The 23,907-nt window shown below is 38.8% G+C and overlaps 1 protein-coding gene and 1 long non-coding RNA gene across 4 annotated transcripts in view; one reads left to right on the top strand and one right to left on the bottom strand.

Moving 5' to 3' along the window:
* Positions 1-11,291, top strand: part of LOC120514523 — a 122,971-nt gene extending 111,680 nt beyond the window's left edge. For both annotated transcript variants that reach the window (XR_005630481.1, XR_005630480.1), the window contains 2 exons: positions 1,410-1,535; positions 9,469-11,291. This is a non-coding gene — a long non-coding RNA (uncharacterized LOC120514523). The remainder of the gene's footprint in view (positions 1-1,409; positions 1,536-9,468) is intronic.
* Positions 1-23,907, bottom strand: part of cdh26.1 (cadherin 26, tandem duplicate 1) — a 116,651-nt gene that overhangs the window by 22,994 nt on the left and 69,750 nt on the right. For both annotated transcript variants that reach the window (XM_039734934.1, XM_039734935.1), the window contains exons 12-14: positions 16,076-16,297; positions 4,708-4,838; positions 4,523-4,585 (exon numbers count right to left, since the gene is read on the bottom strand). In XM_039734934.1, coding sequence (XP_039590868.1) covers positions 4,523-4,585; positions 4,708-4,838; positions 16,076-16,297 — 416 coding nt within the window. The remainder of the gene's footprint in view (positions 1-4,522; positions 4,586-4,707; positions 4,839-16,075; positions 16,298-23,907) is intronic.

Genomic DNA, 23,907 nt, shown 5'->3' with positions numbered 1-23,907 from the left:
AGGGATGCCATTGTGCCATCCATATTTTGTTTGCTTTTTTGTGCTTTACTGATAAAGTGTTTCGCATTGAAGGATAAAGAGTTGTGTGCACCAGAACATGAACATAACTTACAGGGAATGTATGTGCTGTGTGATGAGAAGACCTCATTAGAATATTAGCTGCCAGCTCTTGATATGCTCTTTGGAATACTTAATTTATTTCTTTGTATAAAATAAGTGTTTTAAATGAACAACTTGTTTAAATTACATTTAAATATTCCATAATTTCTCAGCAGCCAGTTTTATGTATTTACTTTATGACAAATGTTATACTATGTAAACATCCTTATACTGTATCCATACTGTCCAAAATACTTAACAATATTCAAAGGAGTCAACTAGTGTGTTTTTACGATGCTTGTACACATACACACACACGTGCACACACTTTACCATAAAAGCATCACCATAATTATCCTGAGTATTCAAATATTTCAGAAAAAAGAGAAATGCTAAATATACATTGTAATAGTACATTAATCTGTTAATTAACTTAAAAACAAATCAACATATCTACTTTAATATATTAAAGTCCCAAACATCTAAATTGGTCACCCTTTGAAATCCCTAGCCTAGCTCCATCTTTCCACCAACATCCTCTGGCATCTGTGGGAGGACCCTTGATGTCCTTTGGATGCTCCTGCTCCCTGAACACTCAGCATGAGCAACCCACTTCTGAAGTGCTGTCCTCTCACTTCCCATGGAGTCGACTGCCAACCACGTATCCTGTTTCTGCACTGGCTCATCTAGCCAATTTAATTACGACCCGCAAAGCACCAAGGAGGAATAACTGAGCTAATTACACCTGGACTTTAACAAGCAGTCAGCATGCCTCCACACCAGGCGCACAATTCCGTAGCCACATATACCCACAGAGCTCGAGAATCAATGTTTTTATTCTTAAAACTCACAATACTACAGACCCTTAAATGCACTTCACCACATGTTGATACTGTATTACACAGATGTAAAGAGACAGGGATACTGTGACCAGATTTCAAATCAATACAGAAAATATAAAATATTAGCCTGAAAAAAAGACATCAAAAGACAGAAAAGTTAGTTCATGTTTGATGATGGGGATTTCCAAAAGATACCATTAGATGAGTCAATTATGAGCAGTACAGAGGCAGCTACATTTGCAACCAGATTATGTGTGCTGCTGTACATTACACTGGACATATCAGCTGTATGAGAAATACCCGGAATCATTAGTCTCAGTATACTTCAAACATAGTTACTTGACACGTTTAGCCTCAAAGCAGGGCACATTTACAAGTATCTGTGTTATAATTAAGAGCTGAATAAAGTTTCCTTTTGTGATTTGCTCAAAATTGTACTTTTTCTCTTTGTATATGTGCTGAAACCAGGAACCATTAACTGGAACCTGACTGTGTTCTGATGTAAAACACGAGGAGTTTGTCAATCCTGAAGGATCTCAGAGCAGGGGTTTCTGCACCACCAAACTAAGATGAACTAGAATTGACGTTGTCTGAGTGAGTATCTAGTGATGATTTCCAAGGCATCTCTTATGGGAAGCATATCAGGCACTTATCATTGATGTCTGGTAAATAGACTCATTATTGTGTTCAGTTTTGTTACTTATTTTTATGTACAGTATATGTAGGAGTCTGTGTGTGGAAGGGGGAGCTATGCTGAAGTAACTATTTGAAGTGGAAGTTGAAATACATGAGGTTGGTAAATGAAGGCATCTTTGTATTGTCCTTTTTATTTGGAAGGGGGGCTTGACATTGCCTTTACAAAACTGATTCAAATAAATAAATTGTAGCTTGATTAAGGAAAGGAAGGTACATTAATATGGGCTTACCTGTGCACATATTGCAATTGAAGGTTGCACTGTTAAAATTAAGACAAATACAAGTGTGTTCCATTAGCAGCAATAATTGGTTTCTAATTAAGAAAGGTCACTAAAACTAAAATTCTGCAGACACTGTTGCTGTCCAGGATGTAAGTTTGACACCCTTCTAATATAAAGTAAAGGTTGTTATTTAATAACATATTTATAACTGGAACATTTAAAACTTTCTGTTTAAAGCTAATTTGTCCTAAACTTTCTCCTAATTAGTGGCACTACATAAAAGCGCAGAAAATACTAATTCACCTTATTTCATCTGTTTACAAAATTTTATGTTTAAATACTGTCAACAATGTGACGGTTCTACTGTCCTTATGGTGACCATAATAAATGCCACAAATGAAAGGTTGGTGCCTATAGCTGGAATTTAATAAGTGTGTCTGTTTATGCCCAATTCCTAAAGTTGGTATTTCAAGATAAAGACGTCTAACCAACTGACTCTGTTTACCCATGTCAATATGAGAACTGCTTCCGGTCTTCTGCAGCATGGTGGGGAAAACGCCACTCGCTAAGAAAAATATATCAACCAGTTTAGGAGTGTGTCATAGTGACAATAGGCACAGCACATATGCATTAACCTATTGCACAGGCTATAAAAGACAAAATAAAAGCCTTCATCGAGTCTCCAGCTCTTTTCCAGAATGCTTTTACAATGTTTTTATCAAAATAATTGTGTACACATATGACAAAGGTAAACTTTTAAATATTTGCATCTCCTGAAAAATGTAATTTTAAAAAAAGTTAATTATCAACCTAGTTACTATGGAAGAATGAGTAGCAGCATGCTAGGCAAACTGAGTTCCTGTATCATATTGCATTACAAGTTTTAAAGCATTATGATATTTATTAATTTATTTATTTACTATTACTTTTAGCAAAAATATCACAATTGTTTCATTCTAGTCACGATATTTACTTGTAGGTGAATATGGAGCATTAGTAACTCAAATAAAAAAACTTCACTATCAATACTTTATAAATCAGATTGCAGCTGACCCGCAACAAATCATAATAGAATTAAAGCAGTGGCTTAAACCTTTAGAAATCTGTTCAATAAGATGTAATGCATATTAGCAACTGATATATTTCTGCATTTTTTAACGCTATCACCCTACATCTGAAAACCTGTTCTCATAAAGGGCATGCTTATTTACAATATGTTCACACAGCCCAATGTCTATTTACAATACCTGTATACAGAAATATGTGTTCCATTAATGAATCATTTCATTTAAGAGAAGCAATATGCTGCTTCTTATTCACGTGTCACCCACGTTGTTTAATGAATAATATTCTAATATGCTTTCATAGATGCTAAATTGTCTGGCCACAGTGTGATACTCCACTCGCATCCCAGGAATAAGCCACATGACCCCAGCAAGTATTATGACTGTTTTTTACTGTTTTATTTCCTATTTATTTGTTTTGTTTTATTTTCCTTTTTTAAGCACCATGCAAACTGAGCAGAACTGTAAATAAAACAAGCATATAAAAAGACACATCCTTAGCACAAACCAGGAGGAACATAGAAGTAAATGAGATTTTCAAGAGCAAGAATACAAAAGGGCAAATCAAACACAGCTAAAATTAATATAAAAACAACCAATTGTGGTAGAAAATACAACACAAAAATAAACAAATTGATTAACAGTGAGGGCGGCACGGTGGCGCAGTGGTAGCTTTTTTGGAGACCGGGTTCGCTTCCCGGTCCTCCCTGCGTGGAGTTTGCATGTTCTCCCGTGTCTGCGTGGGTTTCCTCCGGTGCTCGGTTTCCTCCCACAATCCAAAGACATGCAGGTTAGGTGGATTGTTCTAAATTGGCCCTTGTGTGCTTGGTGTGTGGGTGTGTTTGTGTGTGTCCTGCGGTGGGTTGGCACCCTGCCCAGGATTGGTTCGTGCCCTGTGTTGGCTGGGATTGGCTCCAGCAGACCCCCGTGACCCTGTATTCGGATTCAGCGGGTTAGAAAATGGATGGATGGATGGATTAACAGTGAGTAAAGCTTTTAAACTAAATGGAAAAAGTTTCCCTTGTATAGTTTGGTAGTGACTGTGTAATAACCAACAGAATATATAACGCATGTTTCTATTAAATCTAAGTTTCCTTTTAAAGTCAAGAAATAATCATTTTCACGTAATGAGACATTGATAGGCTCAGTTACTTTTCATTGTCATACTGTGAGTCCGTAATGTAGCCTAAAGTGGATTAGAGCCCAGGCTAACACCACATTTTTTATTATTTTCATAATTTTATTGTATTATGCTATTCTGTAGAGTATGTATTGCTGTCACTGGTTTAACTGAACATTTTATATACAGTATATATGCATAAAACAAAAACATTTTTAATTTTATGCAGTTAATAAGCTAAGAGTTTCAAAGACATACATGAAATTCCTTTGATCTTTGACTTCAAAAAAACAATCAAATTTCTCCATTTGAAATAAACTGAAAGAATGTGGTACTTCAAGCTTAATACACAATCAAAACTATTCTTAGATTATAATTTGCATAATGTAACTATAATATCATTATCTTTTACTCATGCATTATAAAACTGTTTTGCTAAATGAACTCTTACTGATTTTAAATTTAGGAAATTGATCTTACCAGTGTGTTATTCACATTTAAAGCATTTTCTTTAATTGGAGAATGCACTGACAATTGTCCAGTCTAAAAATTTGTAAAAAAAAACAAAGTATACATACTTTTAAAACAATCAGCATAACTGCCATTGCTATCTGTGACACATACATAAAACACTAACAACGTAAAAAGATCAATGCAGCACTTACACTGTAAACTGAGCTACCACCTTCTTCGTTATATTTAATGAGATGTTGCTGGCCTGCTCCTTCCAGTAATTCAGAGAATTTGGACTGCTTTTCTTCTCCAAATTTGCAGAACAGAAGTAAACATAGAAGTACTAAAAACAAGATGAACAACATTTATTTCTAAAGCACATTTTCATACAGAGAAAGTAGCTGAATATGCTTTATAAGATGTCAAAAATAGTTACAAGCATAGTAGACAAATTAAGTTAGATAAAAAATAAATATATAAAAATAAATAATACACACTCATATATGATAGATATATAATTAATAAAAAAGTACAGCTCTTATATAAGGTAAAGGATTAGTGTATTGCAAAAGACATCCAGGAAGAACGGGCACAGTAAATTTCCATTCATTTTCTCACCAGAAAAATACAGTATTGGTAAAGCGTCCAGTATCTCCAGTTCATATGCACAACTAGAATTCATATGATGCTTCAGGTAAATTTATGATAGATTTTTTTCATTAACTCTGAGCAGATAAGCCTCATATACTGTACCAGTAAAAGGATCTGATTTTGTAATGTGTCTTAACCTGGAACAAGCTGTGGCATAACAGAACATTCATTCAAACTTTGAAAACTTGTATTCTTTATTTATTAAAGAAACAAAATTGAATCAGCGATCAACGTTTCCATCCATCCATCCATCCATCCTCTTCCGCTTATCCGGGATCGGGTTGCGGGGGCAGCAGCTTAAGCAGAGAGGCCCAGGCTTCCCTCTCCCCAGCCACTTCTCCCAGCTCTCCCGGGAGAATCCCAAGGCGTTCCCAGGCCAGCCGGGAGACATAGTCCCTCCTGCGTGTCCTGGATCTTCCCCAGGGCATCCTCCCGGTTGGACGTGCCCAGAACACCTCACCAGGGAGGCGTCCAGGAGGCATCCTGATTAGATGCCCGAGCCACCCCATCTGACTTCTCTCAATGCGGAGGAGTAGCGGCTCTACTCTGAGCCCCTCCCGGATGACTGAGCTTCTCACCCTATCTTTAAGGGAAAGCCCAGACACCCTGTGGAGGAAATTCATTTCAGCTGCTTGTATTCGTGATCTCATTCTTTCGGTCACTACCCATAGCTCATGACCATAGGTGAGGGTAGGAACGTAGATCGACTGGTAAATTGAGAGCTTTGCCTTACTGCTCAGCTCTTTTTTCACCACAACAGACCGATGCAAAGCCCGCATTACTGCGGGTGCCACACCGATCCGCCTGTCGATCTCACGGTCCATTCTTCCCTCACTTGTGAACAAGACCCCGAGATACTTGAACTCCTCCACTTGGGGCCGTGCGTGCGCCACTCTCTCTCGTGCGTGCGCCTGTGTGTGTGCCTCTCTCTCTTGCTCGCTTGCTGCACAGGGAGAGACTGAACATGTACAAACCTAAAGGGAAACTGACTTGTTCGTATACCGAGTGTGTGGTCGTGAACCGAGACAAAAATCTGGCAAACTTTTTGGTCGTAAACCGAGTTGTATGTGTACCGAGACGTTCGTTCCACTGTATATCATGATATAAATCAAACCGATATTTCTATTAAGCTTAAAGGATCCTTTTAACAAAGTGAGATATGAAGACATCATAAGGTTAATTTTGGTTTAAATATTATTTATTTTTTGTCAGAAGCTGAACATGACAAATGTACCATAAAAAATTATACAACTGTATTTAAAATAAATAAAATAATTATATATAATAAAATCTTACTTCTGACTAGTCAAAAACTTCAAGTGTTACAGGAGACCACAAACAAAATGCACAACTAAATTCTTTCATTAATTCCAAATAAATAAAATAGGTAATACAAAATAAAAAAAGTCTCAAATCTGACCTGTCAAAAGATTTCAAGTTTTTCAGAAGAACACAATATTTTTGCTGGCCAACCCCAAATCTACTCTATATATACATCTATATAAAATCTTAAGCCTAAAAGTGCAACAATTTTATGTGAAGTTTAATGTCACGTTTTTTGTCACACTTTAAATTTGGCTTATTTTAAAACCTAAATATATATGTTTGGTCTTATTCTATTCAGAATTTATTGAACTTTAATGTGATGTTGTGTTGATTTTCAGATTCTTATTCTGTTTTAAAATAATAAACTAAAAGATATCAAGAACTCACATCTCACGAGACAAGACTTTGTGCTAAGAGATTTAACCACGCCCTGGGCTGGAAATAAAATACAAAGAGTAGGACAGCTGCTGTGCTGGCTTTTAAATGTTCAAAGTGCCGCACGAGATGCAGATCACGCGGCATGGCAGCAGCAGCAACCCAGCAGCTGATTGAGCAAAGAGGAGGTAAAAAAAAAAAAAAAAAAACTAAATGTTTCCCATTGTATCACAGTTTATGAGGGGATTTCAGAAGAGCAACCACATCTCTTTGGGGTGCATTCAGCCCCCCTCTTCACAACATGAGCGGCACAGACGCGAAGTGGCTGGCAGGTAGCGCAGGCCAGGGTGGGTGGTGGGTTGTAGGGAAGGATTGTTTGTTGGTGAGCAAAGCGAGCAGGGGAGAACTCCCTAGTAAATCAAATAAAATCTTAATTCTAAAATTTTAAGTTCTATAGGGAAACAAAAAGTATATTCTTTGGACAGTTACAAATAAAGTTGATATTAATACAAAATAAAATCTCAAAAAAACTCTCTCTATACTGTATCCTTTCCTTTGTATATTCTATACACTAGAATCCCTGAAGCCTATAAAAACTCATAATCCCAGGTCAATTTAAATTCCTTCACACCTCGTCATCAGCTCCTTTGTTTTCCAAATGTGTCAAGCAGCCTGCTATCCGATCCCCACCCCCCACCGACACAGCTCAAGTCGCACAGAAGATTCTCAGAGCTCAAGTCTATTTATCTGGGTGTGAGGTGCCTGGAATTGTAGAGGGTAAATAATATACCGTCGTTTGTACTCTATGTATACAATGCTCTATGTAAATGTAGGATGACAAGAAATGTGAGGCAGGAATTGTTGAACACATAACTAAAACAGAAATGCTTTTCATGTTTTAGTAATAATTGACAAAATGTAGACATGAAATGCATAATGTATGAAGACTGAAGTCCAAATATTAAATAAACACTTTTCACAAAAGGTACAAGTATAACAAAACAAGTGCACTTTCATTCATGTATATAAGCGAAGAAAAAGAACTCGGGTTAGGTTACATTGCTAACACGACAAGATTGGGTGATGCAACGGTAAGAACTGACGACTCATCATCAAGAGGTTCCGGGCCCCTCCTAGATTTACTGTTTTGAGTAGTGAGCTTCTCTTATTATTACTATTATAGAATTAAAACACACATTTGATTTATTTGAGCCTGTAAATTTGTGTGTAAATTTATGGTACTGTAAAAGTTAATTTTTTTTATTATTATTCAGTTTTATTCTCTCAGTCATGTTCATGCTTCCCCCAAACAGACACTGCTAGTTTTCAAAAAAAAGACATGCTTTAAAAGAGGTGAACTCAGATGAGGATAAGGGTTATAAATCGGAGAAAGAGAACAAAAGCCCTCCCCGCAGAATCGTTCAGTCACAAACAAGAACGACGCAGCTGCACCAGGCATAAAAGGCAAAAGATGGCACGGTTTGGATGAAGCAAGAGGTCGGGTGTCATTCTGCCAGTGAATCTGACACATGCATGTCTCTCAACAAAACAGCAGGGCATACCGAGCTCGCCATGGTATCGTGCAAAGTGCTGTTGGTGATTATGTTTTGTGATGGTCTCTATATAAAAAACATTCATATGTTACTTATATAAATGCCAGATTGAATGTTATTTACCTATTTACTTTGATTTATTTACTTATATTCCTACAGTGTAAAGTCACAAGTAGACTGCAGAGCTTCCTGTGTTAGATTAACATGGGCATGCTGACACAGTACATGTGCAATGCTACTTCAGTGTGCAAATGACTTTAGCTGCAGGTGGAATCTCCTGTCGCACTTTACACAACTGTTGTTACAGTTCTGCCTTTGTTCAGAAACAGTTTCATAAGCTTTATTACCTTAGTCTTGGAAAGACTTTCTCCAGTGGGACGGCTGGGATCTTTTCCCGCATAAGGAGTGGCATTGCACATGTACTTTGTCAGCATGCCCATGTTGAACTTTTGTAAATAAGCCTGGTTATGAGAAATTAATTAATGTGTTTAATTCTAGGATTGACTACTGCAATGTGTTGTTTACTGGATGTTCAAACTGTTCTTTATACAGCTTCCAGTTAATCTAAAATGCTGCTGCAAGAATTATTACAAGAACAAGAAAATACGAACACATAATTCCAGTTTTTAAATCCTTACAGTGGCTCCTGGTTAAGTTCAGGACAGATTTAAAAATCCTCCTTTTAACATATAAAGCTTTAAATGGCCAAGGTCAGGTTTACTTACCTTAACTTATCATGACTTACAAACCATAATGCACATTAAGATCTCAAGATGCTGGTCCACTTATGAATCCAAGGATTAATGAATTAAAAGTGGGAGGTTGGGCTTATGGTTACAGGGCCCCTAAACTGTGGAAAGGTCTGCCTGCTACTATAAGAGATGCCACTTCGTCTCAGCTTTCAAATCCTGGCCGAAGACTCACTACTACAGTTTAGCATATCCTAATTAAAGCTGCTGATTAACTGCATATCTCTGTTGTTAGTCATTAGCACTAAAACATAAGTAATATGATAGCTATAAATTGTTACTAACCCTCACTTATTCTGTTTCTCTTCTCGATACTCAGGTGTGGCACTTAGTGCCGCTAACCTACTGCCAAGTTGTTTTGCCTGCCTAAGGAAAAGTCATCTCTGACGGAGGATCACAGGAATCATCGGGTAAAGGGGTCCTTTCATTGGATTGGCTGGACCAGCGCTGACTCAGCTGTGGAATAGCCTATAGGGGAGGCAGCCTGATGGCTGTGGTCTCCTGGATGCTGAACAAATCCAAATCGTATTATGTAATATCATCTGATGAAGCAGAATCGTCGCAAGAAAGGTGAAAAGGACAACTGGGCCAAAGAGGGGGAAACTTCAGCCACTTCCTTGTACAGGATCATGTTAAACAGACGTATCCACCACACATGACTTTTTTCATTAATGGAAGCAATTTGTTTCTATGGAAAGGAGCAGGACAAATGTGGGCAACTGTATGCAGGATTGGGCAGGCGTGGGATGGTATACTGTACAATGGGAGCGGGCAGGCAAAGGTTTATCAATAAAATCAGTCCCATGCAGACCTCTACTTCAAGGTGAAAAAAAAGAAAGAAAAAAGAAAGGCACAAGAAATTCCCATTAGTACAGCACTTGTTTGGGTCTGAGACTATAAGGTCTTGCATTGTGCATGCTCTGAAGAATGGCACGATTTCAGTTGGTTAAAAAGATTAGTTGTGTTACTTGTGTTTGTGGTAAAATGCTTTTGACACATTTCACAGTACATGCTACTATGCTTCTTGTCGGACTACGGACTTCAAATAGCAAAAATATCTCCACACTACCAAATTCATCTGACCCTTCTTTTCAACAATGTTGTCATCTTTTGAGCCTTCAGTTATGTCCACTGAGGTGTCTTTTTCAGTAATGCTTATTATTTTCCAGTTTTCATTAATATTTTATGTCATTTTCTCTTTTATCTCGGTCCCACTCCTGACATACTGGCATGCACTAATGAGTTAGATCACTGCCAAAAGTCAGTGTGCAAGGAAAACACATTTTGTAAATGCAAGTAGAATTTTGAGCTTATTTTGCAAGGGTAAATTAACTTCATAATGCAGGGCTGCTTCTACCCAAAACATTATCTGCTGCTGCTAGCTGCTATTATGCTCAGTACTGTGTGCTTCAACCTAAACTGACGTAGCTGTAACTCTATTCCAGCCACATGATTGGTTCGGCATGGCGCTATTCTCATTATCATTGGCTTTTGTGTTGTCTGTCAAAACTTGGATGGAATGCGTTCTATCAAGTTTCTATTAACCATGTCCAAAATTTCTATAGAGAAAAAGTTATTTCGCGATAATTATCATTTTATTGCTCAGCCTTATGTCTAGCTAATACAAACTTTCCTCATAACAAATACTAATGATTCTGCAGTCTATTATCTCAATTTGCTAGGATTCCATTATGTCTGTCTTACAGTACAGCAAAAATAGAGCTAAACACATTATTTAAGATGTGAACTAAAAGGGGCATTAAAAAATATTACCCCAACCTTTCAAGACATGTATTTCAGGTACTAATATTCCTTAGATATTTATTATCTTACCAGCCTCTTTATTTCACAAAAAGAGTTTTATTGTGGAGAGTGGCAGGATCTTCTGGGATTTCAGTGACTTTGTAATGCAATCTAATATTACACTCCTTATTGTGTACTAATATTTAAAAGTTTCATTCATAATAGTGAACATTAAATTTTACATACTGTATGTCTAAATTTCTGAATGTATATGCTATATTTCGCCCATGTCCAACTGTTTAGAGTATTTGCTGCCCCCCATTAAACAGCTTCTGTAATACTTTTACTGCTCTTCATAAATGCAATTAACTTATTAAAAATGTTTTATCCAAATAATTTACATTCATTTACAAAGACAAGCATCTTCAATACTGATTCAAGAAGGTTACACTTATGATAATTCTTAATTAAGAAAAGGATCCTTGCAGCACAAACCAGATGTCATTTCTAATTAAGCCAATCCAATACCAAAGTAAACAAAGGTCCATTGTGCTCTCTTGCATTTTAATTTAATAAATCACTGTTCCTGATATGCCATACCTCTCTCTCCACATTCGCTGTCATCCTGGAAATCCTTTGAACTGAGGCCCATTATTTTCATACCATCTAATAGGGCTAGGAGGTATGGCCAATATTTAGATCATGATATAATTGAAAACTATTATGTTTACATCCATCCTCTTCCGCTTATCCGAGGTCGGGTCGCAGGGGCAGCAGCTTAAGCAGAGAGGCCCAGACTTCCCTCTCCCCAGCTTCTTCCAGCTCTTCTGGGAGAATCCCATGAGGCCAGCTGGGAGACGTAGTCCCTCCAGCGTGTCCTGGGTCTTCCCGTGCCTTCTCCCGGTTGGGAACACCTCACCAGTGAGGCGTGGAGGCATCCTGATTAGATGCCCGAGCCACCTCATCTGACTCCTCGATAGCGGCTCTAAGCCCCTCCCGGATGACTGAGCTTCTCACCCTATCTTTAAGGAAAGCCCAGACACCCCGCGGAGGAAACTCATTTCAGCCGCTTGTATTCACGCATCTCGCTCTTTCGGTCACTACCATAGCTCATGACCATAGGTGAGGGTAGGAGCGTAGATCGACTGGTAAATTGAGAGCTTTGCCTTACGGTTCAGCTCCACCACGACAGACCGATGCAGAGCCCCACTGCAGATGCAATCTCACGCTCCATTCTTCCCTCACTCATGAACAAGACCCCGAGATACTTGAACTCCTCCACTTGGGGCAGGATCTCGCTCCCAACCCTGAGAGGGCACTCCACCCTTTTCCGGCTGAGGACCATGGTCTCGGATTTGGAGGTGCTGATTCTCATCCCAGCCGCTTCACACTCAGCTGCGAACCGATCCAGAGAGAGCTGAAGATCACAGCCTGATGAAGCAAACAGGACAACATCATCTGCAAAAAGCAGTGACCCAATCCTGAGTCCACCAAACCGGACCCCTTCAACACCCTGGCTGCGCCTAGAAATTCTGTCCATTAAAGTTATGAACAGAATCGGTGACAAAGGGCAGCCCTGGTGGAGTCCAACTCTCACTGGAAACGGGCTCAACTTACTGCTGGCAATGTGGACCAGGCTCTGACACCGGTTATCAGGGGGTCCGGTACACCATACTCCCGGAGCACCCCCCACAGGATTCCCCGAGGGACACGGTCAAACGCCTTTTCCAAGTCCACAAAACACATGTAGACTGGTTGGGCAAACTCCCATGCACCCTCCAGGACTCTGCTAAGGGTGAAGAGCTGGTCCACTGTTCCGCAACCAGGACGAAAACCACACTGTTCCTCCTGAATCCAGGTTCGACTATCCGACGAACCCTCCTCTCCAGAACCCCCGAATAGACTTTTCCAGGGAGGCTGAGAAGTGTGATCCCTGTATTATGTTTACAGTATATGGTATATGGTTAAGGCAGAGCAGTGGCTCTGAGGCTAAGGATCTGCTCCAGTGTCCAGAAGGTTGCTGGTTCGAATAACTGTTAAAGCCAAAAGAGATCCTACTCTCCTGGGCCCTTACACTGCAATTCTTCAGTGTCACTATACAATAGATGACACTGCGCTATGACCTCAAGGGGTATTTGAAAACTAACAAATTCCTAATACAAAAAATTGTGCAAGGCGAAATAAAGAAGCAGCAAAGAAAAAATGTCATGGTATTAGGGGTGTGCAATGTGACGATTTTAGATTGGGATCGACCTTAAAGGCATCCACAATGTAATTTTTAAGCAAATCGTACAGAATGTGATCTCTTATATTCTTCTAACACTCGATACTGATGGATCCGTGCCAAGTCCACAAACCAACAGAATGATTTCTCATTGTGATTGGCCAAATTATATCACGTTTCCCCACCATGGCTTTCTTGTGTGAAGAAGTTGAAAACAGTTCGTAGTGCAGGCAGCATGGCAGATGAGGAACTTGTGCCAAAGAAGGCCTAAATGTCAGTAGCGTGGCAGTGGTTCGGCTATGAACAGTCATATACTGCATAAAGCAAAGTTATATGTAAAATCTGTCGGACAAAGGTCAGCACTTCGGGAAGCAAGCAAGCCAAACCAGACCTTAATATTGTCTTTCAGAATATCTTTATGAACATGAACAAAAATAATATAAAGACAGGCCAAAGAAAATGTGCATGTCCATTGATTTCAGCAGAGGCTATCAAACCAAGCCTTACAATACAGCCTATTAAACAAAGCTTTCACACTTGTCACAGACAGATTTTCAAAATTCCGTTTCTGTATAAATTTATGTTGAAAGTAAAATTTTTGAAAAAGATATCATTATTTCTATAAAAAAAAGTTTTCCACTTAATTGTTTTCCATCCTTGAAGATACAGAACATTTCAACGCACATGGAATAAAAAATGTAAAATAATGCTTATTGTTATATACTTATAACTTTATTTATACTTAAAGTTTTCTCCTACTTTTTAAAAAATGCTGGTGCTCTCTTTCCCTTGCTATCCTAAGTGTATGCCAACTTTGCTGACCACTCTATCATTATTTTCAGTGTTTGTAGTGGAACAAATAACTTGCATTGTTCTCTTTTATTGGCTTCCTCAACTCTTACTGGGAGGGGAGGGTAGAACAGTCCCCCTTCAGAGTTCAAAGGGTCAATCAAATCTAAAAATAATTGTGAAGAACGAGTTGGGGGGTTGTACCGCTTCCAAAGACACCATCATATATAAAAAAACAGTTTTGGGGGCCAGGGGGGTTTGTTTGTTGTGAGAAGTGCAGGTATGTATATACTTACTGCCAGCATTCTAAAGGCTAAACAAGGACAAATGATGTGTAACATTTCACTTCAAGCACGGATTTTCACAGATGGTTGAAAGATTTAATTACAAATACATTCAATCACATAATAATGCGATAACTCCACATAAATTTGAACTGACCCCTTCAAAAATTGATAGTTTTAAGTTTTGTTTAGAAAAAAAAGTGTAATGTGTCATCATGGCATTCCTCGTACAAAATACAACAAAACAAAATATAAATTTTAGCAGTAGTTAAGTAAAATAGCTGGAGCCCTACTGCCTTCTGATTCTGCTGTCCATGGTTATTACTATAGCATGCATTTTCTGCAATACACAAAAACAAGCACACTATCAGTTTTAGAACATGTAGGTTATACACTACTTAACTGCACTTTCAATTTTAGTTAAAGCAAGTTGATGCTTGTGTGGACTGAGCGGGCATGTTTTTTTCTAACCAGTCCTTCACTTTATTTGTCGTGCAAATATGAGGTAGCCTTGTCTGCCGTCACTGTCTTCTTTTTCCAACTTCACAGTTTTACCACCACATGTTGCGTTGTGTCAGATGGTAACAGAACACTTAGTCCCAACCAAGTACTGTTCTTTTGCTACAAGTTTCAAAAGCAGCTTCTGATGTAAATATGTATACCACATGACAAATTTCTAATGCTGTACTGCACACCAACAAATGTCTGACTCTCCAAACACTACCTGTAAACAACATCTTTTTCAGTCTTCCTCAGGGTCTCATTCCATCTACCTTTGTTTCTTTTTGCACCTTTTTACCCAACCATCCTCTGATTTTTTTATACACAAGTCCAAACCATCTTAGTCTGTTTCTCCTCAGCACAACACCTACTGTATCACCTCCACACCAAGTCTCTTAATTGAGCCTTCTTATTCATCTCACTCTATGGCATTCCACAATAACAACTTGGTCATTCGAATTTTTTTCCTTGCCACTTTACTTCAGATTTGACCTTCATTAGCCATGATTTGCTTTCACAGAGTATACTACTACTCATTACAGTGTTCATAACTTTTACTGTTTAATGCAAGACAGCCTTCTTTAGAATTCAGAATGAAGATCAACTCCTGGAATTTTGTCCATGTACATTTTATACTTGTTATTCTTGTGCTTACAACATTGTCTATACTGAACATGTCTCCTAAACTGTAGAACTTTACTACTTTCTACAAAACAATTAAATGCCAATATTTTAACTTGCATGTTCTACATTAGCACTCCAAATGCCTCTTACACACTTTCAACAAACACAGGTCATATTCACTCCTTGCAGTCTACTTTTCACATCACTATATCTTTTATCAATCCACTTACAACATCTCATGCGTTGGACTGAGTTTCTATCACCTCTATATTTGCTGCATTGTTATACACCGACTTTTTCCATGCCTCCAACCATCAACTTGACCATTCCCACATTTACATTTAATTTTTCCATGTCTGTATGTTCTTCAGTTTCATCTTTTGCCTTCAGTATATGACCATCTGCATTGAAATGCTCGCAAAGCAATCCTTCATATGAACTCGGCCCATATTGCTGGTGCAGCCCCACTTTCACCTCAAAACTATTACTGTCGCAGTCTGCTATCCTGACCATCACTCTTGCTTACTCATACATTGACATCACCACAAACTATTAATTCACACCGTACTGTCTCATTGCTTATCTCACCACCTCTTGCAACAAATTGTTAAATAACATTCTTAGAACTACAAAATGCAAAATGTGGCCTATTTTCCTTCGTCTTATGATTCTCCTGTATTTGCTCGTAATAAAAAGTAATCATAGTTGTATTATTTCAAATAAAATAAAACCATATATAAAAAAATAAAATTTACACTTACATAACATAAGTAAGAATGCTCCAAAAATGGCACCAATTGCTGCCCCACTCAAGCCTGCTGAGATAGGCAACATACGTTCACATTCCTCCTCTTCATTGCATTTACAGATTCTTAAATGCAAAGCATCATCTCCTGATATGCCTTGCTGATCCACAATTTTCAGAGGCACTGTATAATTTCCTTGTGGAAGCTGTTTAGTCTTCAATAGCTCAATGGAATTCTCTGAAAATATAATGAAATAAAAAAGCCACCTAAATCATTGCATACAAATTTCAAGTAGTTTTCCTGTATAGGAAATCAGTTTGTGATATAAAAAAGAAATTAAATTGGCATCAGACATAAACTGCAGTTTACTCATGGAATGGAACAACTGCTAACATCTCATGATAACATACAGTTGTTGCCAAATGTCTGTCTCTCTCAAATGGACATTCAGCCAGCCGTAAGCATTCAAATATAATTGGAATTAATAAATCTGAAGAATTTCTACAATGTGTAATATTTTCATAGGTACAGTGGTGTGAAAAACTATTTGCCCCCTTCCTGATTTCTTATTCTTTTGTATGTTTGTCACACAAAATGTTTCTGATCATCAAACACATTTAACCATTAGTCAAATATAACACAAGTAAACACAAAATGCAGTTTTTTTAAATGATGGTTTTTATTACTTAGGGAAAAAAAAATCCAAACCTACATGGCCCTGTGTGAAAAAGTAATTGCCCCCTTGTTAAAAAATAACCTAACTGTTCAATTTCCGTAGCCACCCCCAGGCCTGATTACTGCCACACCTGTTTGAATCAAGAAATCACTTAAATAGGAGCTGCCTGACACAGAGAAGTAGACCAAAAGCACCTCAAAAGCTAGACATCATGCCAAGATCCAAAGAAATTCAGGAACAAATGAGAACAGAAGTAATTGAGATCTATCAGTCTGGTAAAGGTTATAAAGCCATTTCTAAAGCTTTGGGACTCCAGCGAACCACAGTGAGAGCCATTATCCACAAATGGCAAAAACATGGAACAGTGGTGAACCTTCCCAGGAGTGGCCGGCCGACCAAAATTACCCCAAGAGCGCAGAGACGACTCATCTGAGAGGTCACAAAAGACCCCAGGACAACGTCTAAAGAACTGCAGGCCTCACTTGCCTCAATTAAGGTCAGTGTTCACGACTCCACCATAAGAAAGAGACTGGGCAAAAACGGCCTGCATGGCAGATTTCCAAGATGCAAACCACTGTTAAGCAAAAGAACATTAGGGCTCGTCTCAATTTTGCTAAGAAACATCTCAATGATTGCCAAGACTTTTGGGAAAATACCTTGTGGACTGATGAGACAAAAGTTGAACTTTTGGAAGGCAAATGTCCGTTACATCTGGCGTAAAAGGAACACAGCATTTCAGAAAAGAACATCATACCAACAGTAAAATATGGTGGTGGTAGTGTGATGGTCTGGGGTTGTTTTGCTGCTTCAGGACCTGGAAGGCTTGCTGTGATAGATGGAACCATGAATTCTACTGTCTACCAAAAAATCCTGAAGGAGAATGTCCGGCCATCTGTTCGTCAACTCAAGCTGAAGCGATCTTGGGTGCTGCAACAGGACAATGACCCAAAACACACAAGCAAATCCACCTCTGAATGGCTGAAGAAAAACAAAATGAAGACTTTGGAGTGGCCTAGTCAAAGTCCTGACCTGAATCCAATTGAGATGCTATGGCATGACCTTAAAAAGGCGGTTCATGCTAGAAAACCCTCAAATAAAGCTGAATTACAACAATTCTGCAAAGATGAGTGGGCCAAAATTCCTCCAGAGCGCTGTAAAAGACTCATTGCAAGTTATCACAAACGCTTGATTGCAGTTATTGCTGCTAAGGGTGGCCCAACCAGTTATTAAGTTCAGGGGGGAATTACTCTTTCACACAGGGCCATGTAGGTTTGGATTTTTTTTTCTCCCTAAATAATAAAAACCATCATTTAAAAACTGCATTTTGTGTTTACTTGTGTTATATTTGACTAATGGTTAAATGTGTTTGATGATCAGAAACATTTTGTGTGACAAACATGCAAAAGAATAAGAAATCAGGAAGGGGGCAAATAGTTTTTCACACCACTGTATGTTTGGTCTTATATTATGTTAATGTTGAGGTGAATCTTTTGGGGTTATTTTCAGAAGGGTATACTTCCACTATAAATTTCTATAAATGTCTTTATAAAAATGTGCATGATAATATAGTAGATCCCAGGTAAGCTTTCTCATGGGTAACATGATCAGTGTATGACATGCAGATGGTGAGTTTGCTTCTTTTCCTTTTGCATTTTGAGCTTCTTCTGTTTGATGAGATGGGATCTCATAGATATTTCGTTGTCTATGAAATGGGCAAGTTGGAATGCAATAAGAGAAGATAAGTAACTCTCTGCATTTCTTTGCATTTCTAATATTGTTTATTTACTGTTTGCTGTTTTTAAAACTTTATTCTATGATATTATATATAAACTTGACTTTGCCATTAATAAAATGTTGCTTAATGTAAGATTTGACTGATAATGCTGTATTGGTAAAGAGCTTTTTTGCAGATGCATACTGCAACTGCCCCAGATGTTTGCAATATTCATATTTGATAGGTTTTCTTTAATACATAATGCAGATGCCTAGCCACTGTGGTTTTAGTCTAAAATATATGGCACTTAGCCTCCGAGATTACATATGAAATATTATTTATCTAACAAATGCTTAGCTAGCTATTTAGCCACTGACATTTTGTTATGAAGTACACACTATCTAAACAAATCTTATCCTCTGAGATTACATATGGAAATGTTATTACTGCCCATAGTCAATTTGTTTTCAAGGAGACAATAACCTGAAGCATTGTAAATGATAGTAAATAAAACTTACTCAGAAATTACAATAACCTATAACTAATTAATCCCATAAAGATGAAATCATCTTTTTCCACTAAAAGCAATATTTTGCACTTTGATTAATGTTACACACTTCTATTCCATTATTAGTTAAAAGATGTCAGCCTGTAGTGAAGCTGGCTGAGCTGAGAAAATGAATTAGTCTAAACTTAAAATCAAGTGAAATACAATTAGGATTAAGTATCTTGTAGCATAACAAAAAAATTTGCATTGGAGAGTGAACTTCCATCCATCCATCCATTATCCAACCCGCTATATCCTAACTACAGGGTCACGGGGGTCTGCTGGAGCCAATCCCAGCCAACACAGGGCGCAAGGCAGGAAGCAAACCCCAGGCAGGGTGCTATCCCACCACAGGAGAGTGAACTCAAAATTCCACTGTAAAAATACAATTTCAGTTGAATTCACCAAGTACTGCTTTTCCATTTTTTCTCTAAATGTCCATCTATACCACAGGTCACTAATAGGTGGACCGCGGTCTGGGTCTGGACCCAGACTCTGTTCTGTCAATGCAGACATTGAGTTTTATTTAGTTTTGGCGGAAATTACATTTTTACCTGCAACTCTTTTCTGACAGTGTTTCTACACTGCTAATCAGTGAAAGAGACCTCCTACGTGCCTCTGATTGGCCAGTACTTGTTGCCTTCATGGACTCGAGTTGGTTGGGTTTAAGCATGAAGACTGATATTGGTCAAAGTGAAGGCAAGAATGTCAGCCAATCACACGCAGAGTAGGGCGGGCCTTCACTGAATAGAGGAGCAGAAAACCTGCATTCCGAGTGAAAACAGCTGGCACTCTTGTGGCAGCGGCAGTGACATGGAGAGAAAAATATACAGGAGTGAGGAGACAAGAGAGAGAAAAGTGATGAAACAGTCAATGTGCCATGGCTTTTGCTAAACAGAGGAAGCTTGACACTGAAAACTGGGCTTTTAATCTGGAATGGACCGAGGCGTTTATGTTCATACTTCTTGTAGGAAGCTTGAAACCGCGGTGTCTCATCTGCTCTGAGACAGTGGCAGTGGCTAAAAGCAGGAATGTGAAACACCACTTTGAAACGAAGCACAAGATTACATTTTGGAAAAGTTACCCACTAAATTCATCAGTTAGGCTACAGAAAACAAGCGATCTTAAAGCCAACTAACAATCAGTCAAACAAGGATTTTAACACATTCATTTACTGGCCAACAACTCGCTAACGAGTCTTCCCTCAGAGATGCGTGGATTTTGGGACATCACAAAAAAACATTCAGTGATGACAATCTTCACACATGCATGAGGATGGAACTGACACCATTCCAACCCAGATTTAACATCCTGGCAGACCAAGCAAGAGCTTATTTCTCTTACTGAACAAGAGAAAATAGGCAGTGGGACATGAGGGAAAGAAGAAGGGGAAGATAGGTTCCAGTACCTGTTCAGTTGTGCACATATCAAAAACTCTTATATATTTTATTTTTATATGAGGCCAAGTCCTTTTTTTTATTTAAACGTTAAAACGTATTATTTCTAATTCTCAGATGAATGTCAAAGTTACCTTGCTTTTACTTACTGTTATTTATTTTTTCTTATTTTATTGTATGTAGCCCTCCAGAGTCCAGTGTTGCACTGAAAATAAATATTGTTGAAATTGCATTGAACTTTCTTTGTTTGATTTGAGTCATTGACTTCACACAGTTCAGATGTTGATACAGTATAAATTAACTGTAATGTAAAAATTATAATGCAACTTAAACATGATGATGCTGCGGGCCTGTACATGGGGAAATTTTCTCTATCTGGACATCCTTAAATCATAATTGGCTACCCCGATCTATACTATATAGTCAAGTTGTAATTTAAGTTTTTATTTTTTCTTTTCACTCATACATACTGTACTATCTATATTGTTATGGTTTGCTCCATTGGTTTGTCAGAATGCTGGTGGGCTCAAGGCGTTGTTTTTTTTTTTTGCAGGGGAGGACGATAAGCCCAAGAAAAGAGGAACCTTTCAATAAAGTCACCAAGACAGAAAAACAGGAAGCTAATCTGGTCACTTCCAGTACACATCAGAGTAGGAAATGTGCTTTAGCTGGAGAGGGAGCCCATCCTTAGAAAGTGGAGTTGATCACATGTAAAGAACCACTAAATGACCTTTAGCATTAAATACTTATTCTTAGAACGGCTAAAAAGCTGTTATTTGATCTAAACATGGAAAATGAAGTTCTGTTGTTGTAGCAAGGGGACTACAGAAAAGAATGTCCAGTGTGAGATCTCAAGTCTGTCTGTGATAAATGGTCCATGGCACTGTGTAAATTTTAAATAAACACGGCCCAAAAAGTGTAGGCTCCATTTGAGAGAGTGAGTGCATTTTACTCCACGGTTAATAGAGGCACTTGCAGACCGCAGCACACACAATTGCAGAGGCAGGAGAATCAGGCTGGCGTCTCAATGGTGCCAGGGAGGGAACAGCTCACTGCACCTGTGCCCAACATAAGAGGAACCTGCACAGCAGAGAGGGGGAGACAGAAAGAAAAAAGGAAGAATTGAGCTGTGAGGATAGCATCGAGTGGAGTGGCAGGAAAAGCCAGCTAGCCAGCCAATGTGTGAGAGGCAACATGGTCATTGGCCCTGTGATAGAATGAAGGATTGGTGCTCTAGGGGCGGTTCGTCCCCACTAATTGTCTGGAGTGCAATCGAGCCCGAGTCCTCTCCAGGGATCTGAGGTATGCCTGGAGAGTGAGAAAGATGACAACAGGACAACTGACCCTGAGCGGTCTGGCCAATGCCACTCGAGGCAGTGAAGACGGGGGTCGGTTTGGACTAGAATAGAATAGAGAAACCTATCCTGAATTATGATACAAAGTCATTAAACGTATGTCTCACAGACCTCATTAAAAAGATTCAGCATATTGGGACTTGAAAGATTCCAAATATTGTTTTTACAGAAGTTCTAAAATAAAAGTGAAACTAATGAAATAGCAACAATTCAAAGAAAAAAAAAATCTTAAAAGTGTGTATCCAGAAAACCAAACATGGGGGTTGGCGAGTGAAGCGAGCAGGGGGCAAAGGCCCCTAGTGTATATAAATATCCACAATGTGTCTATGCACATTTACAGCCACCATTTAAACTAACATTCTTACTTGGAAATTTAAAATGAACCTGAGAAACCAGAACTGGCCATTGAGAGAATGTGCAAACTCCTATCAAACAATGTTTTAGCCTACATTTAGAAATAAGCACTCTGAGCTACCAGTGGATATCTATACTAATAAAAGGCAAAGCCCTCACTGACTCACTCACTGACTTATCACTAATTCTCCAACTTCCCGTGTAGGTAGAAGGCTGAAATTTGGTAGGCTTATTCCGTATAGCTTACTTACAAAAGTTAAGCAGGTTTCATTTCGAAATTGTACACGTAACGGTCATAACGGTCGATAACGGTGGACAATGTCCGCCATGTTGAACTTTCTTATTTATGGCCACATCTTCACGAAATTTGGTAGGTGGCTTCCCTGCGCTAACCAACACCGATGTACGTACTTATTTCGGTGGTATGACGCCACTGTCGGCCGCCATATTGAATTTTCCAAACGTTACTAATTCTCCAACTTCCCGTGTAGGTAGAAGGCTGAAATTTGGCAGGCTCATTCCTTACAGCTTACTTACAAAAGTTAAGCAGGTTTAATTTCGAAATTCTACGAGTAACGGTCATAACGGTCAACAACGTCCGCCATGTTGAACTTTCTTATTTATGGCCCATCTTCACGAAATTTGGTAGGAGGCTTCCCTGCGCTAACCAAAACCAATGTACATACTTATTTCGGTGGTATGACGCCACTTTTAGCCACCATATTGAACTTTCCAATGTCACTAATTCTCCAACTTCCCATGTAGGTAGAAGGCTGAAATTTGGTACTTATTTCGGTGGTATGATGCCGCTGTCGGCCGCCATATTGAACTTTTCAACAGTCTTTGTTACTTATGGGCCCATCTTCAAGAAATTTGATACTAACTGAATCCTACTTACGTACATATATACGTCCATAGCCTGCAGCTCGGTCACCGTGTGAGGCGGCGTTGGGTCCCCCATCCAAACGCCTCCCCCGTTGTTGGCTGCCTGACAATATAAGGCCGTCCGTCGCTCCAGTCTCTACATTCCCTTCCTTGCTTCGCCATGGGATTCATGTCTCCCTGCTGATAACTACAGCCTTTTTATTTAATCCACGGCTTCTCCTCTGTTTTATTGTTCATTTATTACGATTATAGTTATTGTGTAAGTATTTTACTTTACATTGTTCAGGTACCCATTTCCTTTATCATTCCAACCGTACCCGCATTAACATGTCTATCGAGGTAATCACCATCGATCAAAGAACTGTCACTTACCGAGTGGTTTCCATGCCCGGAGATGGCACCTACCTTTTCCATTCTCTTTGTTACATATTGCACGGCCATATCAGGCTCACTCTTGATATCCGGAGGAACTTTGTGTCTTATGTATTGAATGACTGGGACAGTTTCAAGGTGTGGACTGATGACGGTACAGGAGATAATTATACTACACAGGAGCACTATAAGAATGAAATGCTTAAGCCCTTCACCTATGCATCTGCATATGAGTTGATGGCTGCCGCTGAATTGTTCGGTTGTCGCTTTCAAGTGTACCGAAATGGCCAACTATTTTACACCTTTCGACAACCGCTAGGGTTACCACTTTTAATACAAAAAAATAAGGGACGCATACTGCAGCGGGGGCCACATCCCTTGGGGGCCAAGCGCAATTTCATTCTAAAATACGGGACGATTCCATATTTTAAAGGACGGGTGGCAACCCTAACAACCGCCAATGCCTCGTAAACATCTTAGATTCACAGGTGACAATTTCAGTAGTGGACACTTTGATGTTTATGAATGTTTAAACTCTCAAAAGCTG

Source organism: Polypterus senegalus, chromosome 14 (genome assembly GCF_016835505.1).
Source record: "Polypterus senegalus isolate Bchr_013 chromosome 14, ASM1683550v1, whole genome shotgun sequence".
NCBI lineage: Eukaryota > Metazoa > Chordata > Cladistia > Polypteriformes > Polypteridae > Polypterus > Polypterus senegalus.
This window is presented reverse-complemented; position numbering and strand designations above follow the sequence as displayed.